The 19,100-nt window shown below is 27.9% G+C and overlaps 5 protein-coding genes across 5 annotated transcripts; 1 reads left to right on the top strand and 4 right to left on the bottom strand.

Moving 5' to 3' along the window:
• Window positions 1-736: 736 nt before the first annotated feature.
• On the bottom strand, window positions 737-3,636 carry MKS88_001926 (pseudouridylate synthase; the record flags this gene model as incomplete). The annotated part of the gene is made up of 2 exons (XM_067214895.1): window positions 737-1,572; window positions 1,668-3,636. 2 exons carry the CDS (start codon window positions 3,634-3,636, stop codon window positions 737-739), a joined length of 2,805 nt encoding a protein of 934 aa, XP_067074227.1.
• Window positions 3,637-4,600: 964 nt separating this feature from the next.
• On the top strand, window positions 4,601-7,740 carry MKS88_001925 (arginine--tRNA ligase; the record flags this gene model as incomplete). The annotated part of the gene is made up of 2 exons (XM_067214894.1): window positions 4,601-5,983; window positions 6,229-7,740. The coding sequence occupies 2 exons, from the start codon at window positions 4,601-4,603 to the stop codon at window positions 7,738-7,740; spliced, it is 2,895 nt and encodes a 964-aa protein (XP_067074226.1).
• Window positions 7,741-8,588: 848 nt separating this feature from the next.
• On the bottom strand, window positions 8,589-9,274 carry MKS88_001924 (uncharacterized protein; the record flags this gene model as incomplete). Its single annotated transcript, XM_067214893.1, has 2 exons — window positions 8,589-8,677; window positions 9,148-9,274. 2 exons carry the CDS (start codon window positions 9,272-9,274, stop codon window positions 8,589-8,591), a joined length of 216 nt encoding a protein of 71 aa, XP_067074225.1.
• A 2,515-nt stretch (window positions 9,275-11,789) lies between these two features.
• MKS88_001923 (uncharacterized protein) lies at window positions 11,790-13,388 on the bottom strand (the record flags this gene model as incomplete). The annotated part of the gene is made up of 1 exon (XM_067214892.1): window positions 11,790-13,388. The coding sequence occupies one exon, from the start codon at window positions 13,386-13,388 to the stop codon at window positions 11,790-11,792; it is 1,599 nt and encodes a 532-aa protein (XP_067074224.1).
• A 1,414-nt stretch (window positions 13,389-14,802) lies between these two features.
• On the bottom strand, window positions 14,803-18,348 carry MKS88_001922 (uncharacterized protein; the record flags this gene model as incomplete). The annotated part of the gene is made up of 1 exon (XM_067214891.1): window positions 14,803-18,348. One exon carries the CDS (start codon window positions 18,346-18,348, stop codon window positions 14,803-14,805), a length of 3,546 nt encoding a protein of 1,181 aa, XP_067074223.1.
• Window positions 18,349-19,100: the final 752 nt, after the last annotated feature.

Below are 19,100 nucleotides of genomic sequence, written 5' to 3'. Positions count from 1 at the left end.
AAACTTATTTAAATGTTAGTGCCATTTCGCTGAAGAGAACAATGAAAAAGAGCATGCCCTTTTTAAGCGAAATGATTAATGGAACAAGGAAAGGTATGCTGTTTTTTGTCTACTTTAAAAAAAAAAAGAAAAAGACAGGAAGTACACACGGTTGTTACAATTTGATTTTTTGTTGTTTAATTCTCCATTCTTTTTTTATTTTATTCATCACAACTATGTTAAGAACTTCCGTACTTTGTTTTGTACTTCTCCATTTTGTTTTTCTTTGAACAAGGGGGATATGATGTGGGCATAAATTGGTTCCCAGGCATTAACTTCTACATATGTGTGAATGTGTGTGAGAATATTTGTGTGCATGACTGTGTGCATGTCTGTGTGCACTAGTACACATTCATCTGCTCGAGGAGTAAACAGGCAAACAATCCTAGGGATACAAGCATTAGAACCGAGTTCTACACACTTATACGTGAAAGTACTATTTAAAAGAAATGACAAAAACAATGCGGCAACGTATAATTTTAAGGGTGCCAAATACTTTACTCATGAAAATTTGAGCACAACAATATTTATTTGATAAAATTCGTTGTGAAGAACTTTTAAAAAAAAAAAATAATAAAAAATACACACATTTACATACATGAATACATACATATGTACATACATACATGCATATATACAAGCATACATTCATATATATATATATGCATGGATGCATATATGTATATGTACATATTTTTCATGATAAAGAGCTGTAGAACAAAAAGGTTAAAACATTTTTTGAAATATAAAATAAGTAGCACCACCTAGGGAGAAGAGTAAAAACGTCAAAGATTTTTTCCCATGTGTATCTGAAAGAATGTAAAAATATTCCTGAACTATGATAAGTAATATTATCAATATTTTTAAAGAAGTAATTATGCAAATTTTCTTCAGTATATGAATCATTTAAATTTATATTTTCATCATATAGCCAATTAAAGGATGTATTTAAAAAGGGAATGAGTGGAAAATAAGAATATTTTTCGGACTCCATGTTCTTTTGGATATTCATATTTTCCTTACCATTCTGATCACTCACTTCGCTATCTTGATGATTCATTTCTCTGTCTTGACGAATCATTCCGCTCTCTTTTTCTATCTTTTGGTCAAAGTGTAAGCACTTCGATTTGCTCATATATTCTTCTCCAAATTTTTTGTTATAATTTGGATCATTCGATATAGGAAAAGATAAATAATTCAGATGAGCCCTTATTTGGTGAGTTCTTCCTGTCACAGGCTGACATAAAATAAGGGACTCATTGAGGGATGGATTATATGATAAGAACATAAATTTAGTTACACTAGGTTTTAAAGAATAATTATAAGAAATTTTATGATTACTTTTTGTATATTTTGTAAAAACATACTTTAACAGTTTTTTATTTTCACAGTACATGTAACCGAAGTCAACAACAAAGTATTTGCTGTATTCCTCAAATTCGTCGTAATAGTTCTTTTCTGGGTTATTTGCAAAATTTTTTTCACCACTCACATCACTTTGTTCCTCTTCCTTTTCTCCTTCCTTCAGCTTTCCTTTTGGCTTTTTTTTTTTAATTCTTCCTTTTGCTCTCCTTTTGGATTCCCGATTAGCTTTTCTTTTTCTGCTACCCCTTCTTCCACAAATTTACTTATGTCAAAAACATCCTTTAAATAATTTTTTTTTTCATTCACAATTTTCATTAGTGAATTCATATTGTTTTTCTCGATTGTCAAATCCTCCTTTTTGTATGTGTTTTCGTATAAAAATATGTCATTTTTAAATGAGTTTTCATCATTCAATATTAGAGGAGTATCCTCCTTAGTATTGCTACAGTAGTGTTCAATCAAATCGTTTAAATAGTCGTTATTATTACTATCACTATAAATTTTACTATCACTATAAAGTTTACTATCACTATAAAGTTTACTATCACTATAAAGTTTACTATCACTATAAAGTTTACTATTACTATTATTATTGGTACCCGCCAGTATTTTATTCTCATTTAGAAGCTTTTTAATGAGGTCTCGAAAATCGCCATCCACTCTTGTAATGTACGATTTTTTAATTTTATTATTTGATATATTTTGAGAAAAGAAGGTAGAAAATTTTTTATTCTTTCCAAACAGTACTATGCCTGAGGTTAGTTTGTCTAATCTGTGTAGTGTGTATATATATGAATCGTCTTTTTCTTTACTCTCCTCTTTTTGGTCTTTTTTGCCTGTAACATTTAGCCCATTGCATATCAGCTCACTTTTGGAGTTCATTTTGTTACCTCCACTGACTAGATTACCACTGCGTTTACTGCTTAGATTATTTTGACTCATATCACCCCTATTATTATTACCGCCGCATTTAGTGATTAGACTATTATAACTCATATAACAACCGCAATCGTTACTGCTTCTGATTTTTCGCTTTTCGTTATTTAGCGCATCCTTTTTGGTGCTTAAGTCATCAAGTAAAGAAGTTTTAATTTCACTCGTAGGGGAAAATAGGTTCTCATTTAGAAGTTGCACTTGGCTCTTTTGGTCCGTTTGTTCCGTTTGTTCCGTTTGGTCCGTTTGGTTCGTTTGTTCCGTTTGTTCCGTTTGTTCTGTTTGTTCCGTTTGGTCCGTTTGGTTCGTTTGTTCCGTTTGTTCCGTTTGTTCCGTTTGGTCCGTTTGGTTCGTTTGTTCCGTTTGTTCCGTTTGGCCCGTTTGTTCCGTTTGGTTCGTTTTGTCCTTTTTGCAATTTTCGCCCTTTGTGTACTTTGTATTCATCAGTGGGAATTTCCCCAATTTTTTATCACTCTCTTCTGAACACTTTGCAAATTTATTGTTATTATCTGACTTGTTCATATTATTTTCTTCGATTATATTAATTTGACAATTTTTTCTCTTTTTCGCGGCATGAAGTTTGGGTAAGTGATCACTCGTCCCCTTTTCATCAACATTATAATTTACATTGTATGAAGCAGGGAACGGTACATTTTGTTCTCTCATTTTTTGTTTCTTTATTTGTTCTATTTCTTTCATGTGTTCTGCTTTTTCCATCACATTGACATCATTAACAAATGGAATATTTACTTTTGCAAAATTAAAACATATTTTTATTATGTCTTCGTCTAACTTACATTCCGATTTATCAAAAACAGAGGAATCTCTTTTTAATGATAATCTTTTGCTAATATAATTTTGAATAATTCTTAGGAGAGAATTAAACTGATATGAACCAACGGGGTGCGTAGGTATACTGGAGGATTTATAAACGCAAATGAAATTTTCATCTTCATACAGTATTATAATTTTATTATGTATGACAGGTTTTTCGAATAATAGTAATTTATGTTCAATGAAGTCATTACTTTTTATTATATAATCACTAGTTACATTTTCATTATTTACTTTTATATATCCTTTTCTTATTGACTCAACAAAATAATTTATATCATAGGCACAAAATTCTGAGTTTAGAACATCCACTATTTTTCTCCCCATCCATCTTTTTTTGGAATACAGTTTATATGTGTAAACGTATGGGGTAACAAAACGCATCTTGTTTTTTATAAAATACTTGGGCTCAAAATGTTCATCGACAACATTAAATCCACTAGTAATCGGTATCACAATTTTCATAATCTTAAATGACTTAATAGTATTCGTTAGTATTAATATGAATATTATGAAAGCGCAGTAGATCATTATCTGTTACTGGCATTCTTCTGCGCTTCGTTTAGGTATGCGTAGGGACAGCTGAACACACGCGCTTATATAAGAAAAAAGGTACAATGGTGCAAACATACATACGTAAATACATGAATATGTACATAAATACATATCTATATACTCATATGCATATAAGTGGAAATATACTACAACAAATAATGACGATTCTTCAACCTCACAGGCGCATTAACCCTCATAATATCAGCGTTGGTAAAAACACCAAACAATTTCTGTACGCATCATCTATTCGTTCGTAATCCTTTTTCTTAGGAGCTAAAAAATCTTGTGAGTATTATCTACATAGCTCCTTAACAACATGAATGTATATACACAAGGTTGTTAATGATACATTTTACTTTTTCAAATGGATGCCATGATTATACGTATAAGTTTATTCATTCGTCAATTGTAAATTATATATGCAGAATTTTTTTTTTTTTTTTTTTTTTTTTTTTTTTTTTTTTTTGTTTCGCATCCTCTTTTTCTTATTTTCGCTTTTTAGAGTAACTTGCAATACAACATAATGTTTATGAGAACACCACATATCTTTTTTTTTTTTTTTTTTTTTTTTCTATTTTACTTACATTTATATCATTTTTTTGCTTCTATAATATTTGCCGTTTTTGATATTGGTGAAGTGTTCAAATTTGTTTATTTATACTGACGCTTCGGCGAATGAGTAAAAATCTTCAGTAATGTGTAGATAGTGAGCAATAATGTATATGTTATGCACATAAATACATGCGTAATATACACACGTTATTACGCACATATGTACATACATTCATACGCCCATACAAAAACCCACAAAATTCATATAAAATTATATACATGTATATGCTGCTCATGATGGATAATGTTTAAAGCCCATTTTATGATTCTCTTTGGCTCTTTTTATGTGCAACTGTGTGAGTGCAGAAGTTTTCGTAGTAGTAAAGGGGAGTTTAATTTTTTCGTTTTAGCTAACAAAAGAAAGGCTAATTTTATAAACATACTTTTTAAAAATGGTTTATCAAAAAGAAAGGAAAAAATAGATGTAAAACCAAATGGAGATGATGACATAATAGAGGAAGATGATATACATACACTGTTAAATAATGAAATAAAAAATGTAGGGAAGAAGATCACTCAAGATGATACGTTAAACATACCTTCATACGGTTTAATTGAAGATAACAAAATTTATGATAACTATGAATATCAAACTAGTATAATAGTATTTTTAGAAAATTATAAAAAAAAAAATATAAATAATCTTAGAAGTCGGGTTATGGAACAAATAAAGGAAAACTGTTCTAAGGTAATAGAATCGTTACACCTTTCCTCAAATGGTATCTTAAATATAAAGATAAAGGATGATTATATAGTTGACAGCTTTGTGCGCTTTTGCGAGTTGTATGACATAACGAAGATGGACAAAGTGGGCAATATGGGGGAAAAAGAGAAAAAAGCGGAAAAAGAGAAAAAAGCAGAACAAGACGGAGGAGAGCGAGATAAACAAGCAAATGGTGGGATAAAAAAAGGTGTTGTTTTACTAGATTTCTGCAGTGTCAATATGGCAAAGCACATGCATTTGGGTCATTTAAAATCGTTATTCTTAGGATATGCGTTAAGTAATGTTTTTCATTTTTTTAATTTTCCTGTTAAGAATAGAAGTCATATAGGAGACTGGAATATGAACCTAGCAGTGGTTATAACTTTTTTGATTTTATTTTCAAATGAAAGAGATAATTTCCTTTCATCTAGTCTGACTTTAAATGAACGTACAAGTGTGTTTCACAAATGGGAGAAGGGAACCACCAGTCGCAGCAATGCATCGTCTCCCCCCATATTAAACAAAAAAATTGGCGATAACGAAAATAATGAAAATACGCTTGATAATAATAACAGTAGTGATAATCAGTATAATCGGAATAATCAAAATGATAGAAAAAGTGGGCATCTATGTAGGTCTGCGTTTGATTTAGAAGAAAGAGACCTAAAACAGCGGACTGCTATGGTAGACCTTGAGTGGTACATGCACCTATTAAACAATATAAAAGAAGAACAATTTCTTGAGAATTACCAAAAATTTGATGTAGAAAAATATGTTGATATAAATTTGCATAATATTGAATACATCTATAAAATAGGTAAAAATCTTTATTCCACCTCAGATATATTTCAAAAATGTAGTAAGCTCAGCTTATCAATGATGTATCAAAAAAATGAAAAGATTCTGACCCTGTGGAATATTATATGCAATAACACGAAGAAGGTAACACGTTCGATCTTTTTCGTCGTTATCAAATGAGCTGTATGTATTACTTTTCTTCTTTTAAATGCGCGCTGTTGTGTCTATGTAGCCGTTTAGAATAGTGCGCATAAACACGCGCACAGATATACACGTATATTGACATATATACGTACATACATGAATTCATTCGTATGTACATGCCTTTATATATATGTATACTTATGTAATCATGCACAAGAGCTCGTTTCTCCCCTTTTTGTTCACAGGAAAACAATGAAATATTCAGAAAATTCAGGATCAAAAAGTTAACAGACAAGGGTGAGCATTTTTACGTGAAATATGTGCCACAAATTTTACAAAAAATGAAAGATGCAAATATTCTTTTTAAGTTCGGGGAAAAACTTTGTGTTCTTTTAAAAGGAAGGGAAATACGGGCATTTCAGAAAAAGGGAAGAATTGATGGTATTAGCAGTGGTATTAACGGCGATATTATCAGCGATATTAACATGGGTATTAACATGGATACTAACAGCGGTGGTGGTGGCGTATGCAAGCGAAAGGGAGAACACATTTTGAGCAGCACAGAGCAGCACTATGACATAACCCAAGTAAGGAGCGAAATATATGAGAGCATAAGAAAAAATGGAATTAATGCTTTAAAAAAAGATTTTACCATACTAACTCTACAAAATGATGTAGCATATACTTATGCAGCTATTGATATAGCTGCCATATACTACAGAATAAAATATGAAAAAGCAAAAAAAATTATTTATGTAGTTGATGAAAATCAAAAAAAACATTTTATGCAAGTCTTTTCAATAGCGAATTATTTAAATATTCTTAATAAAAATGCAGAATGTGTATGCCTTAATTATGGTTTTGTGTTAAATGAGAAAAACAAAAAAATTAAAACAAAGGATCTTTCAGATAATATATTCGTTAAAGATATATTAAATAAAAAAAATTATAAACTTATTAATTCAAATGTACGGGGAAAAAATGAGTACGCGAAATTAAAGAAAATATACACATCCAAAGATTATGAAAAGTTATTAGTATCATCCATAATTTATTCTTATATTAGTGTTAAGAATAACAAAAGGCAATTAGTAAATACCATAATGAAGGATTTCCACTCAGAATACATTCATATTATTAATACTTACAGCGAAATATCGTTATCCTTAGGGAAATTAAAAAAGTGCGACTACTCTTCTATATTTAAAAAGGAAACAAAAATTAATATAGAAAATAATTTAAAAAAATTAATACTAAATATTATTCGCTTTAAATATGTAGCACAAGAAGTAATTCATAATTATAATGTTGAAAAATTGTGTTCCTTTTTATTTAATTTATCACAAAAAATTCGGTTGTTATGTCGAAATGGTTTTGTGAAGAAACTACATTTCGATTTAGAAAAACTAAATATAAATAAATTTTTACAAATAATAGATCATGCAAAAAGAGAAAAAAATATGAATGGTTATATAGACACAATGTCTAATGACAAAAATAAATTAGAGGAAAAAGAAAAAAGGGAATTAAATAATATGAGTAATATTACAAACTTTGATTTATTTCAACATTACATAAAAAATTGTGATTTTCTTAATACGAATAATATAAACAAGAAATATTCGCTGGAAGAATTAGAAAAAATTAAAACTTTTTTTTTCAATTTAATTTTTGAAGTTGTTATTATGCAGTCGTATTTATTTGTAGTATACAAAATATTTAGCATTTTAAACCTTCATTTAGTGAAATTTTATTGAAAGAACAAAAAAAAAAAAAAAAATAAATAAACAAAGAAAAGAAAAGAAAAGAAAAAGGAAAATCTTTCTTTTAATTCGTACAAGAACGTTTTTTCAATTTGCATTATTTTCACTTTGTACACATAAATGTTAATATGTGAGTACGTACATATTGTAAGCACATTTGTGTGCATATATAAATGTGTGTTCTCTTAGTTTTTTGTTTTCTTATTTTTGGGAAAATGTTATCTTTCATACATAAAATTTAATGTTTATTGCCGTATTTGCCCATACACATAAAAAATTTTAGTATAAAAGTTTTATTTTTAATTATGTGAAAAATGAAGATATTATGTACATATGTTTATGTGCTTATATAATTATTCATATGTGATGAATTAGTTTTTGTTATCATGCAAAATGATGTAGCTCGAAAAAAAAAAAAAAAAAAAAAACAAGACACAAATGAGATACAAATTAGATGCAAATAAAAAACAAATAAGAGCATATACGAACAAATAAGAACAAATAATTATGTACATTTATACATATATATATGTTAGCGAATTTTAAATAGAAAAAAAGGTAAAAATTAATAAAATTAATTAACAATGAGTGGTGTATTTATTAAGGAACATTTTTAAGTAAAGCGAGTTTTTTGTTAATTTTAAACTTCAAAAATTACAACTAATGGTTTTCATATATAAAACTTAATCCTTTTTATACTATTGTTTTTTTTTTTTTTTATTTTATTTTTTTTTTTTTTTTTGTAAAGCTACAGCAATAATCATTTTTAATTTATGATAATTCTAAAAATCATGAACAAAACAAAATTTAAAATACATTTACTAATTTTTATATCTTAAAATTTAATTCTCTCTTTTCGGAAAGGCCTTTGGAGTCACTTTTGGCACTGCCTTGACAGGTGGGGGCTTAACTTCTAGATTATTGCGCTTATCTGTGGAGCAAGGAAGGAGTTGAAAAAAAAGTACATTTGTGTATGCGCATATATGTATATATGTGTGATATATATATGTATATGTGTGATATATATATGTATATGGGTGATATATATATGTATATGCGTGATATATATATGTATATGCGTGATATATATATGTATATGGGTGATATATATATGTATATGCGTGATATATATATGTATATGCGTGATATATATATGTATATGCGTGATATATATATGTATATATGTGTAAATATTGACATATGTATATATGGGTATATATGTGTGTAAATATTAACATATGTATATGTGGGTATATATATGTGTAAATATTAACATATGTATATGTGGGTATATATATGTGTACATATTAATATATGTATATATTAATACATGTATATATATATGCGACGCTGTTAAAATAATAACGGTAGATATATATATTTTCTATAATTCGTGCTAACCTTTATGAGAAATAATACTTTTACCCTTGTTAAATACATGTGTACCCTCTTGATTTGATTTTTGTTTTTCAATATCACATTTATCAGGAATTTTTGGTTCACTTACTTTCGACTGTTTGCATCCCATTTCTAGAAAAGAAAAATGTATACATGTAACATGTATATGTCGCACTTGATGAATTGTGAAAATACATGCGTTAGGATTTGTATAATGATGAATATTAATATGTTTTTAACTAAAAAAAAAAAAAAATGATTCAGTGAAACTGGGGAAACGCGTTTTATTCCTTTATTTTGTTTCATCTTATTATTTTATTTTGTCTTTTAGTTATTTCGCTATTTCGTCATTTCGTTATTTCGCTAATTCGTTATTTCACTATTTCGTTATTTCGTTATTTCGTTATTTTGCTATTTCGTTATTTCGCTATTTCGTTAATTCGCTATTTCGTTATTTTGCTATTTCGTTATTTCGCTATTTCGTCATTAAGTTATTTTGATATATTATTATTTTTTTGTGTGTGTATTGGGAGAAGTGTTTATAACAGGACGCAAAAAGCATGTTTAATGACAAAAAAAAGAAAAAGATAATATATGTAGCGATACTTCTACAAGGGTTGTATGAGGCTCAGAAAGATGGGCAAAAGGTATATTACAGCTGTTGACTAATGATCTACAACTTTAATTAAAAATAAAATCAAACAGAATAATGAAATTTTCAGAATAGTTTTTATAATTTTCAAAGGCGATTTAATAAGAGACAGGAGTAATTTAAAATGTATTTTTCTTTTTCTCTAGTTCGCTAGTTCGCTAGTTCACTTATTTTGTTATATTTGTTTTGTTATTTTGTTGTTTTGTTACTTTGTCATTTTGTTATTTTCTTACTTTTTTATTTTGTTCTTCGTTAAATGAATATAATTTTATTTGATTTCTTTTTCTTGCTGTATGTTGATGGTGTTGCTACTGTTAAAAATTCGCCAACGTGCTTTTTGTTCAATTGTGTAGATATACATTAGGTTTTTCCCAAGAAAAAAAAATAAAAATAAGCCTTACATGTACACACAAATATATGAATTATATATAAAAACTACCTGCTTTTTACAAAATAATATGAACAGTAGATGTAAATAACCAAATATATATATACATATATGTATTTATATATTTTTTTTTTTTAAGCACACTTGTACGTGTGTATATATATATATTTATATATTACATATATTTGTTCTTTTCTCTTACACCATTATTTTTTTTAAAGGACAAATGTGGTGCATGCACCATGTTACTTTTTAGGTTAATTTTTTTTTTTTTTTGTTCAAGTAGAGCTAGTTTTTTTTTTTTTTTTTTTTTTTTTTTTTTTTTTTTTTTTTTTTTTTTTTTTTTTTTTTTTTTTTTTTTTTTCATATAATTTTACATTCTTTTTAATTTTATAAAACATCATTTTGTAAACTTGAGAAAAAAATTTCCTTTATTGTTTTAAGGCTGCTTTTTTAACTTTTTAATTTAAAGTTTTGTTATTTTGTTGTTTTACTTTTTTTTTTCCTTTTTCTTTTTTCCCCTTTATTTTCTTCTCTGTTTAATTTATTCTTAAACGGCTTTTCTCCACATGAAATGGATTAACAAATAGTGTAAAACTTTTTTTTTTATTGTATATTAATTTACACTGTAATGCAAAAAATGGAAATGTTCCATTTTTTTTTTTTTTTTGCTATGTTTATGACATAATATTAAAGCCGTAACAACATTTACACATATATATATATATATATTGTACATATAAGTACGTATAACTGTAAGCCCTTATTTGGGTATAATAACCGAAACAATTTAATACCCACAAAACAACGGGAAAGATAATAATTAAACACTTCAAAACCTAGTTTCTACTTATTTTACTCGATTTTTAAACAAAATTAAAATATTAATAGAATATTGGAAAACTTAAATATTAACAGTGTAAGATAACAACATATATTAAGTTGTTCATGTGTATGTACAATTCATTTTTTTTTTTTTTTTTCTCATTGAAATACATAATTTTTGTTGCAAAAAAAAAAAAAAAAAAAAAAAAAAAAAGTTCAATTTTATTAATATATTGTAACGGATCTTTTTATTATTAAAATTTTAGAATTTTCCAAAACATTTTGACGCATACACACAAAAAAAAATAAAATAAAATAAAATAATAAAGGAAAATGCTTAAAAGGCAAAACAGAAGTTTTGTCATTGATATTATTTCATAATTTTATATAATATATTTTGAAAATAACAAATAAGAAGCTGAATGTATGCTAGATATATTTTTATGCTTATGCAAAAAAGGAAATTTAAAAAAAAAAAAAAAAAAAAAACCTTGTATTATTTACCTGAGAACATGCATTAAATTTATAAAGGGCACATAATAAAATATAAAAAGGTTGTCATTTAATGCTTTCTGCATCTTTTTCTTCTTATTTATTCTCCTTTTTTCTCATTTTTCTTCTCTTCTTTTTTTTTTTTTTTTTTCATATTTATGTGTTCTGTTTGTGTCCTTCGAAACGAGGGTATTAAATACCTGTAACCGGAACCACATATATGGTCAGTTTTTAGCTCTACAAATGGTAACTACATATATTAGTACCTCGTAGGTGTCAACATGACGCTTATTTACCCTTTCTTTCTTTTGAAATTTTTTTCATAATTTTTATCGATTTCTTTTTATTAACGTCTTCAAATTTGGTTTCAGTTAAATTCAATTTAACATTTTTATTTAAAAAGCTGTAATCAGTATCTGGATCATACTTAAAATTATGCCAAAAAAAGGACCAAGCATAATCTCCATTTTTCTTATACCCATTAAAATCAAATAATTGTTCATTTGAATTTTTATTAATAGGAACAAAATAGGGATAAACATCATTTACATATTTTCTGTGCGATAATTTCATTTTTAACTGAAGAAAATTGTTTCTATAAATGCAACTAATATCACTTAAATCTACATAAGAGAATGGCCTGAATGCTCTTTGTAATCTTGTAAATTCATGTGCTTTATTTCTTTTTTGTCTATTTTTGAAATTTTTGCATTCCCATTCTTGAACCATATAATTTTTTTTCGTGTTAATAATAACAATAGGTGGCATCGGTTCATTTTTCTTAAATGTCGTATCCATATTATCATTCGTGGAATAGGTATATGAATATTTTTTTAAATTGTAATAGTTTAGTTTGTTATATGTATTATTATAGGAACGAATATGTTCACATTCTATTTCTGTATCATCGTTTATATTTCTTGGAACATTTTCAATTTCGTATGAGTTTAAATCATAGGAGAAATTTCTATTTTTTATTTCTTTAAATTTTTCATAATATTTTGATATATCAAAATCGTTGTAAAATTTTTCAATATTATCTATAATTATTAGAGTATCATCAATTCTTATATCTGGTAGCCAACTTTGTAAAACAAAATAAACATTTTCTTCTAAATATTTATCTGTTTTTTTATCAATCATATATAATTTTTTAATAACTTCGTTTTTTTCCTCTTCATCCATATCCGTATAGGATGTATTACCTTTATCTTTTGATTCAGTTTTCCCTTTATTTTTATTCTCACTAGATGGTTTTATAATATTACCTTTCATATCCATAATTTCATTTGTTTCTTGATATTTTTTGATGTCTTCCCTTACTTTTTCTATTACTTTCTTGTTAATAATTTTTTCTTTTTCATCTATACTTTTTATGTCCTTTAATAATTGTATATTTACTTCATTTATATTTTCAAAAATTCTGTTTATTGTTTTTACATCGGCTTTATATCTTCTTTCATAAACATCTACTTTGGGGGAATTACCTACTTGCGTAATGTAATCTCTTTCTTTATTCAAGTAGCTAAAGATGTTGTTCTGCCTATTATCTTGCTTGTGATCTGAGCTGTTATGGGACAAGTCACGCTGCCCTGTGCTACGAGCACTCTTCTCATCAATGCTACTATTACTAGTACCATCACTGCTACTATTACCACTACTGGCACTACCGCTATACTCCTTCACATAACTGGACGTGTTTTGAGCATCACCTGTACTGCTACCACCGGAAGTGCTAATACTTCCCCTTGTTAAGGGGTCGTTAACTGCTTCCATATCATCAAGTTCTTCTATGCACTGCGCATCTATTTCATTTGGTACTAAATTGTTTTGATCCTTATTATAAATACTTTCTCTTATGTAATACACATTTGTTTTTCCAAACATAGCTATATCTTGAGGCACATTTATTCCATTTCTTTCAAAATATATTCGTTCTTTCTTTTTTGTTTTATTTTCATCCCATTTTTTGAAATTTTTAAAAAAGAGAAAAGTTAATTTATCATAGCTATATTTTTTTATACCATTCCTTTTGCTCACCTGTACAACTATATTCGGATGAGCGTTTTTTTTTTTTTTAAGTTTAAATTGTTAACATTATATTTATTCTTATTAAATAGAAGCAGAACTATACAAAAAAATAATTCCAAATATATCATATTTTTACATCTTAAAAAAATATGGCCAAAAATTATTAGAGCGTGGAAATTATTGACCACGTGAAAAATGGTGTACTTATTTTCTTTTCTTTTCTTTTATTATTTTTTTTTATATATACATAAAATGGAAAGAATGCTAAATTAAAATAAAATTTGTCTTCACCCTCATTTCTTGAAATAATTACTTTAAAAAAAATGGGTATCTTCTGTTGTTCTTATGAGCACAGTTGCTTAGCACTTTTTCAACAGTATTCGTCACAGGGGCGAAAAAAAAAAAAAAAAGGAAACAAACTCAAAGCGAATATCCGAATTGAAAAAAATCATTTGACGCAGGTAAATTGAAGCCGAGTGAAAATCGAATGAAAAAAAAAACTTTAACATTAACATTAAGTTTTAAATTTTATAATTTCTAAAACACGCATATTTTTCTAAAATGGCACAAATTTTCGCGCATTGCCTCTTTCGGGAGGGGAACAAGTGAATGTTCACATGAAAGGCACTAAAAATACGGATATTTCCATAAAAGCGTTTGAAGCATATATCTTATTTGTAAGATTTGAACGTACATCTTATGCATGTGTTTTGAACGTACATCTTATACGTGTGTTTTGAATGCACATTTTATGAGTACGTTTTATGGATATACTTCTTTTTATCGGCAAGAAGGAATTTCAGCATTTAAAATGAGCCGAGGTTACCAAATAAAAGGTAAAAAAATTATCGTACGTAAATGCACATACATACATACGTGCATACATACGTACATACATACATACGTGCATACATACGTACATACATACATACGTGCATACATACGTACATACGTACATACATACATACGTGCATACGTACATACATACATACGTGCATACGTACATACATACATACGTGCATACGTACATACATACATACGTGCATACATTTACGATTATATGCATACATGAGCACACGCCGGAAAATGTTGAAAACACCTGAGCTTAAAGAAGGAAAAGAAAAACATCATTACGCTTTAGTAACTATAAAAATTAAAAAAATATATAAAAAAAAAAAAAAAAAAAAACTCACCTGTGGGTACTAATACCAATCCGAATACTTAAGAAAGGAAGGGCGACATAATCACATAGTGTATAAACTGTTCCTCATCAGATGATCAAAGAATTGCTGATATAAAGAGCTGTTTTTACAATATCATCAGCTGTTATGTTAAAGTTTAGTTGTCCTTCTTTTTTAATATGGTCATTTATATAAGACTGAAAAGAGGATTGGATGTCCAGACTTTCACTGTTCTCCTTTTTGAAATTGAGGCTAAAGGAAATAGAATGATATAGCAAAAAAAACTGTTTATAATTTTTTATATTAAATCTTTTGCATACATTGATAAAATAGTTAACATCCGCTTGAATTTGCAAAATGATGTTTCTGTTTAAATTGGTTGTACTATTAATATTATTAATATGAAAAGTAAATTTTTCAGACAAATGTAAGAACAACTGTTGTAACATATGTTCTCCTCCCTTATTTCCATAAAATATTTCAATATATGAAAAAACTGTTTCTATTATTAAACAAATATTTTCATGAGGATCAAAGTTATCTATCTGTTGATTCATTTTGATACAAGTAATTTTGGATACGTATTTATTTAAGTACTCATTTAACGGAATTAGGGAAAAATAAATTACATTTTTCAATATTGTATTTTTTATTTCATTTAATTTGCTTAATGATGATTTTAAGACATGTTTCCCGCATTCATCGAATTGTATATCCTCTGAATGAACGAGAACACCCGATGCATCTCTTTTACTTCCTACACTTGCATGTGCGTCTGTTCTAGAGGAAAATGCAAGTTCGTCACTTGACTTATTTTTTGCATCATCTACGTTGTCTGCACTATTTACGTATTCCCCTTTGTGAATTTCACCTTGCAAAGTCAGGAAATTTCTAGCGCAATTTTGCTCACCCTTCATGTTTTCCAGCGAAGCACTCATTCCATTTGTTAAGTTACGTTCATCACTGGGAACATGTGCGCATTGGGCGTTATGTACATCAGTTCCATCATTTTCACCATTTGCACCACTCGCGGCTCTTTTCCCACCCCTGCTAATATTGCTGATACTCCTAACGCGCCCCACTCTCCGGTGAAGGTCATCACTGTAAAAATAGGTGTGTATGTGGGCAAGATTCCCGTCTATTGATGATGGGTACCCCTTCTCCCTTTGTAGATAAATTTTAGACAATATATTTGCAGTAGTGTTACTTTTAAGGTGGTAATAAGTCCTTTCAAATATGAAGGCACCAAATTTTTCGTACTCTTCTATGATATCATTAAATAAGTTTAAAACACTAATGAATGTCGAAATTATTGTCTTAATATAATCGATTACTTCATTAGACGTTGTAAATTCTTGTTTAAGTTGTAGAGACTCATCAATATAAGCTTGATGTATCTTTTTTATTTCACTTTCTTCTTTTTTTCTTTTTATTTCTTCCTTTATGTTATAAATAATTTCATATAAAAAATTGTATATGTTTATAAAAATCAGCAGAAATTGTGTATCGTGATGATAAATGAATGAAAAAAAAATGACGAAACGAAAAAAGTGTGAATTAAATATATTCTTATTATTTATTTCAAGGCGTTTTTTGTGTATAATATTTATAATATCTTTCTTTAAATCGGTAAAAAAATGAAACAATTTACTTTTTTCTATTAAATTATTTCGATCGAATATGCTTACCTTTAGAATAATATTGTCAAAGCATACCATATCGAAATGAGACACATCCGTAATGTTAATTAAGTATTCATTTACTATTTCTTTGTTTATAAATGTAGACTCTTTTAATATTTTTTGAAATATATTCTTTTTAGATATAAAAAGAGAACAATTAGATAAAATGGTTATACTTGAGTTTAATGAATCCATAATTTTATATAAAAAACTTTTCCTTATATTATTTGTCAACGTTTTATCGTTTTCATTAGACATTTCTGGGCTCTTCAGAAAATTCCAATTTTGCATAAAAATACAAACAACGTTAATGCTTTCTTTAAATAAATGTACATGGTAGTTTTCTACATATGATGCATTTTTATGCTCTTCCTTATTTTTCCTACTACTAATTTCACCCTCTTTTTCTTCATATATTGGTTTCTCATCCTTTTCATTAACATTTACATGTCTATCAGGCATATTGTCATTGTACTCCTCTTTGCCAAATATCATAGTTAAATCTGTAGCTACTATTGGGACTTCAGCTTTGTCTTTGTTCTCTTCATTTTTGTTCGTAGAAGAATGCATACATTCAGATGAATAGGTCCTATCGTTATGGTGGTGGTTTCTTCTCATTTCATTTTCATCACCAACTATGAGAACTATTTGATGAACTATTTTTTCCATTGGTTCTTTTTTTTCCTCTATAAAGGCTGTAAAGTATTCATAATAATTAATAATGCTGTTGTACATAAAATGGTCGCTATCCGTCTGAGCAAACTTAAAAAATGTTTTTGTAAAATTAGATATCAAAAATTCGATTATCTTTTTCCCTATATGGTTAATTAAATATTCATTCGTATATGTATTATGTACATTTGTAAATTTCAAAAATGTTTTATATACATCTATATATATTTTCAATATATTCATCATATCAATGCTTGTATTATCTATTATGTAGGAAGACAAAATATCATTTAATAGGGTAAAAAAATTGTCAAAAAAATTTTTAGTATAAACGGATATATCAACCGAAGCGTGTTCTCTAAAATAGGATACTATCTCATCATGCTCATTAATATATTTTAAGTTACTATATAACGTTAATACGTTTTTTATTTTATCTTCCACTTCTTGTTTTATGCTCTTTCCTGTAACAAATAATACACTCATGTCTTTTTTTAGTGCCGGAAGAGCCTTCAAAAATAGTAGTCCCTTTTTTACCTCTTCTAGAAATGTTTTAGTCTCAATACTTTTCTTCAGCAAATTTTCGAATTTTAAGTTGCTCTTATTTTCTCCCATTAGAAAGCAGTCACCCTCCTCCTCCTCCTCCTCCTCATAGTTACCCACTTCATCGCTTCGATCGGAACTGCCGCATGAAATGCAGCCTAAGTTACCGCTTAAACGACTGCTTAGATTGCCCTCTAAATTGTCTCTTATATTTCTGCGTACATCTGCGCCCTGGTTCTCCGTAAAATTTCCCATCTTCCCACTTCCCCATTGCAGCAAATGGGTTTGCTTTTTCTCTTTCCCGTCATTACTCCCTCTCTTGTTACTAGCCTTTTTTTGATTCATTCTATTAATAATATCAATATTAAATAATTCAAAATTGATTTCATCTAAATGGCTTTTCATATGATAGACCTTTTCCTTATAATTTTCTGCTTCTTCGTTAATTTTATTATTTAAGTAATTTTTTTCAACTTCAATTTGTTTCTTCAATATTTGGACTCTCTCCAGTATTTCCCCTTCGTCATATTTCAGACCCGTAAACTCTTTGCCCTCTTCGGTTACGTCGGTCAGTCCGTCCACTTCGGGCACTGCCCCCATTTCACCCACTACACCCACTTCATCTCCTCCGATATTTCCTTCCCTTTCATTTATGGAAGCACCAAAATAGTGCTTAAAAAACTGTACGTGATTATAACCTCTTTTTTCTATTTCCCGTAAGACAATATTTTCATCCATCCAAACAAAAATGAAGAAAAAAAAAAAGCAAGAAAAATAACAAGCACGATATACAACTAAATGAACTGTTTTACTCAAATGTGTGTATACTCAATGTATAGGTATATTCGCGCGTATATATGTATATATATAAAGATAGCAAAATGATAGCAAGCTTTGCCTGTTGTGGGACATCACCTCCTCATTTTTATTATCCGTTTGTTCATAAAATTGGTGAGAGCTGTAGAAACAAAAAAAAAAAAAAAAAAAAAAAAAATATAATATAATATACATTGAATGTATATATAATACAAACAAATAAAAATAATAAATATGTAAGATAAAAGTAGTGTATAAAAATCTAGAACATGAGTACAATATTCAACTTACGGGTGAAAAAAAGGTAAAAAATTTATATTTTTTTTTTTTCTTTTTTTTTTTTTTTCCCTTTTTTCACTCCTTTTCACCTTAAATTTTGGCAAAATATAACGCTACACACTCATGCAAAATCTGTTAAGAAAATTAGAAGGGCGAGAAGGAAAATGTACTTCACACAGTAGTATGTGCTTTTATATATATATATATATATATATATTCATTGCCGCTTTACCGTTTTTGATTTATTATTTGCTCCTCCTCGTAGTTGCTCTCTTATTTGTCATTATTTCCGACTTAGTTGTTTTGCGTTATGATAAGGGATTTTTATATATTGCCATCTGACTACTATTAATTTTTTTTTTTTTTTTTTTTGCTCTTTTTTAAAATTAATCACG

The sequence above is a fragment of the Plasmodium brasilianum genome, chromosome 7 (genome assembly GCF_023973825.1).
Source record: "Plasmodium brasilianum strain Bolivian I chromosome 7, whole genome shotgun sequence".
NCBI classification, from domain to species: domain Eukaryota; phylum Apicomplexa; class Aconoidasida; order Haemosporida; family Plasmodiidae; genus Plasmodium; species Plasmodium brasilianum.
The sequence above is the reverse complement of the archived record's forward strand: the minus strand, read 5'-3'. Positions and strand labels throughout refer to the sequence as shown.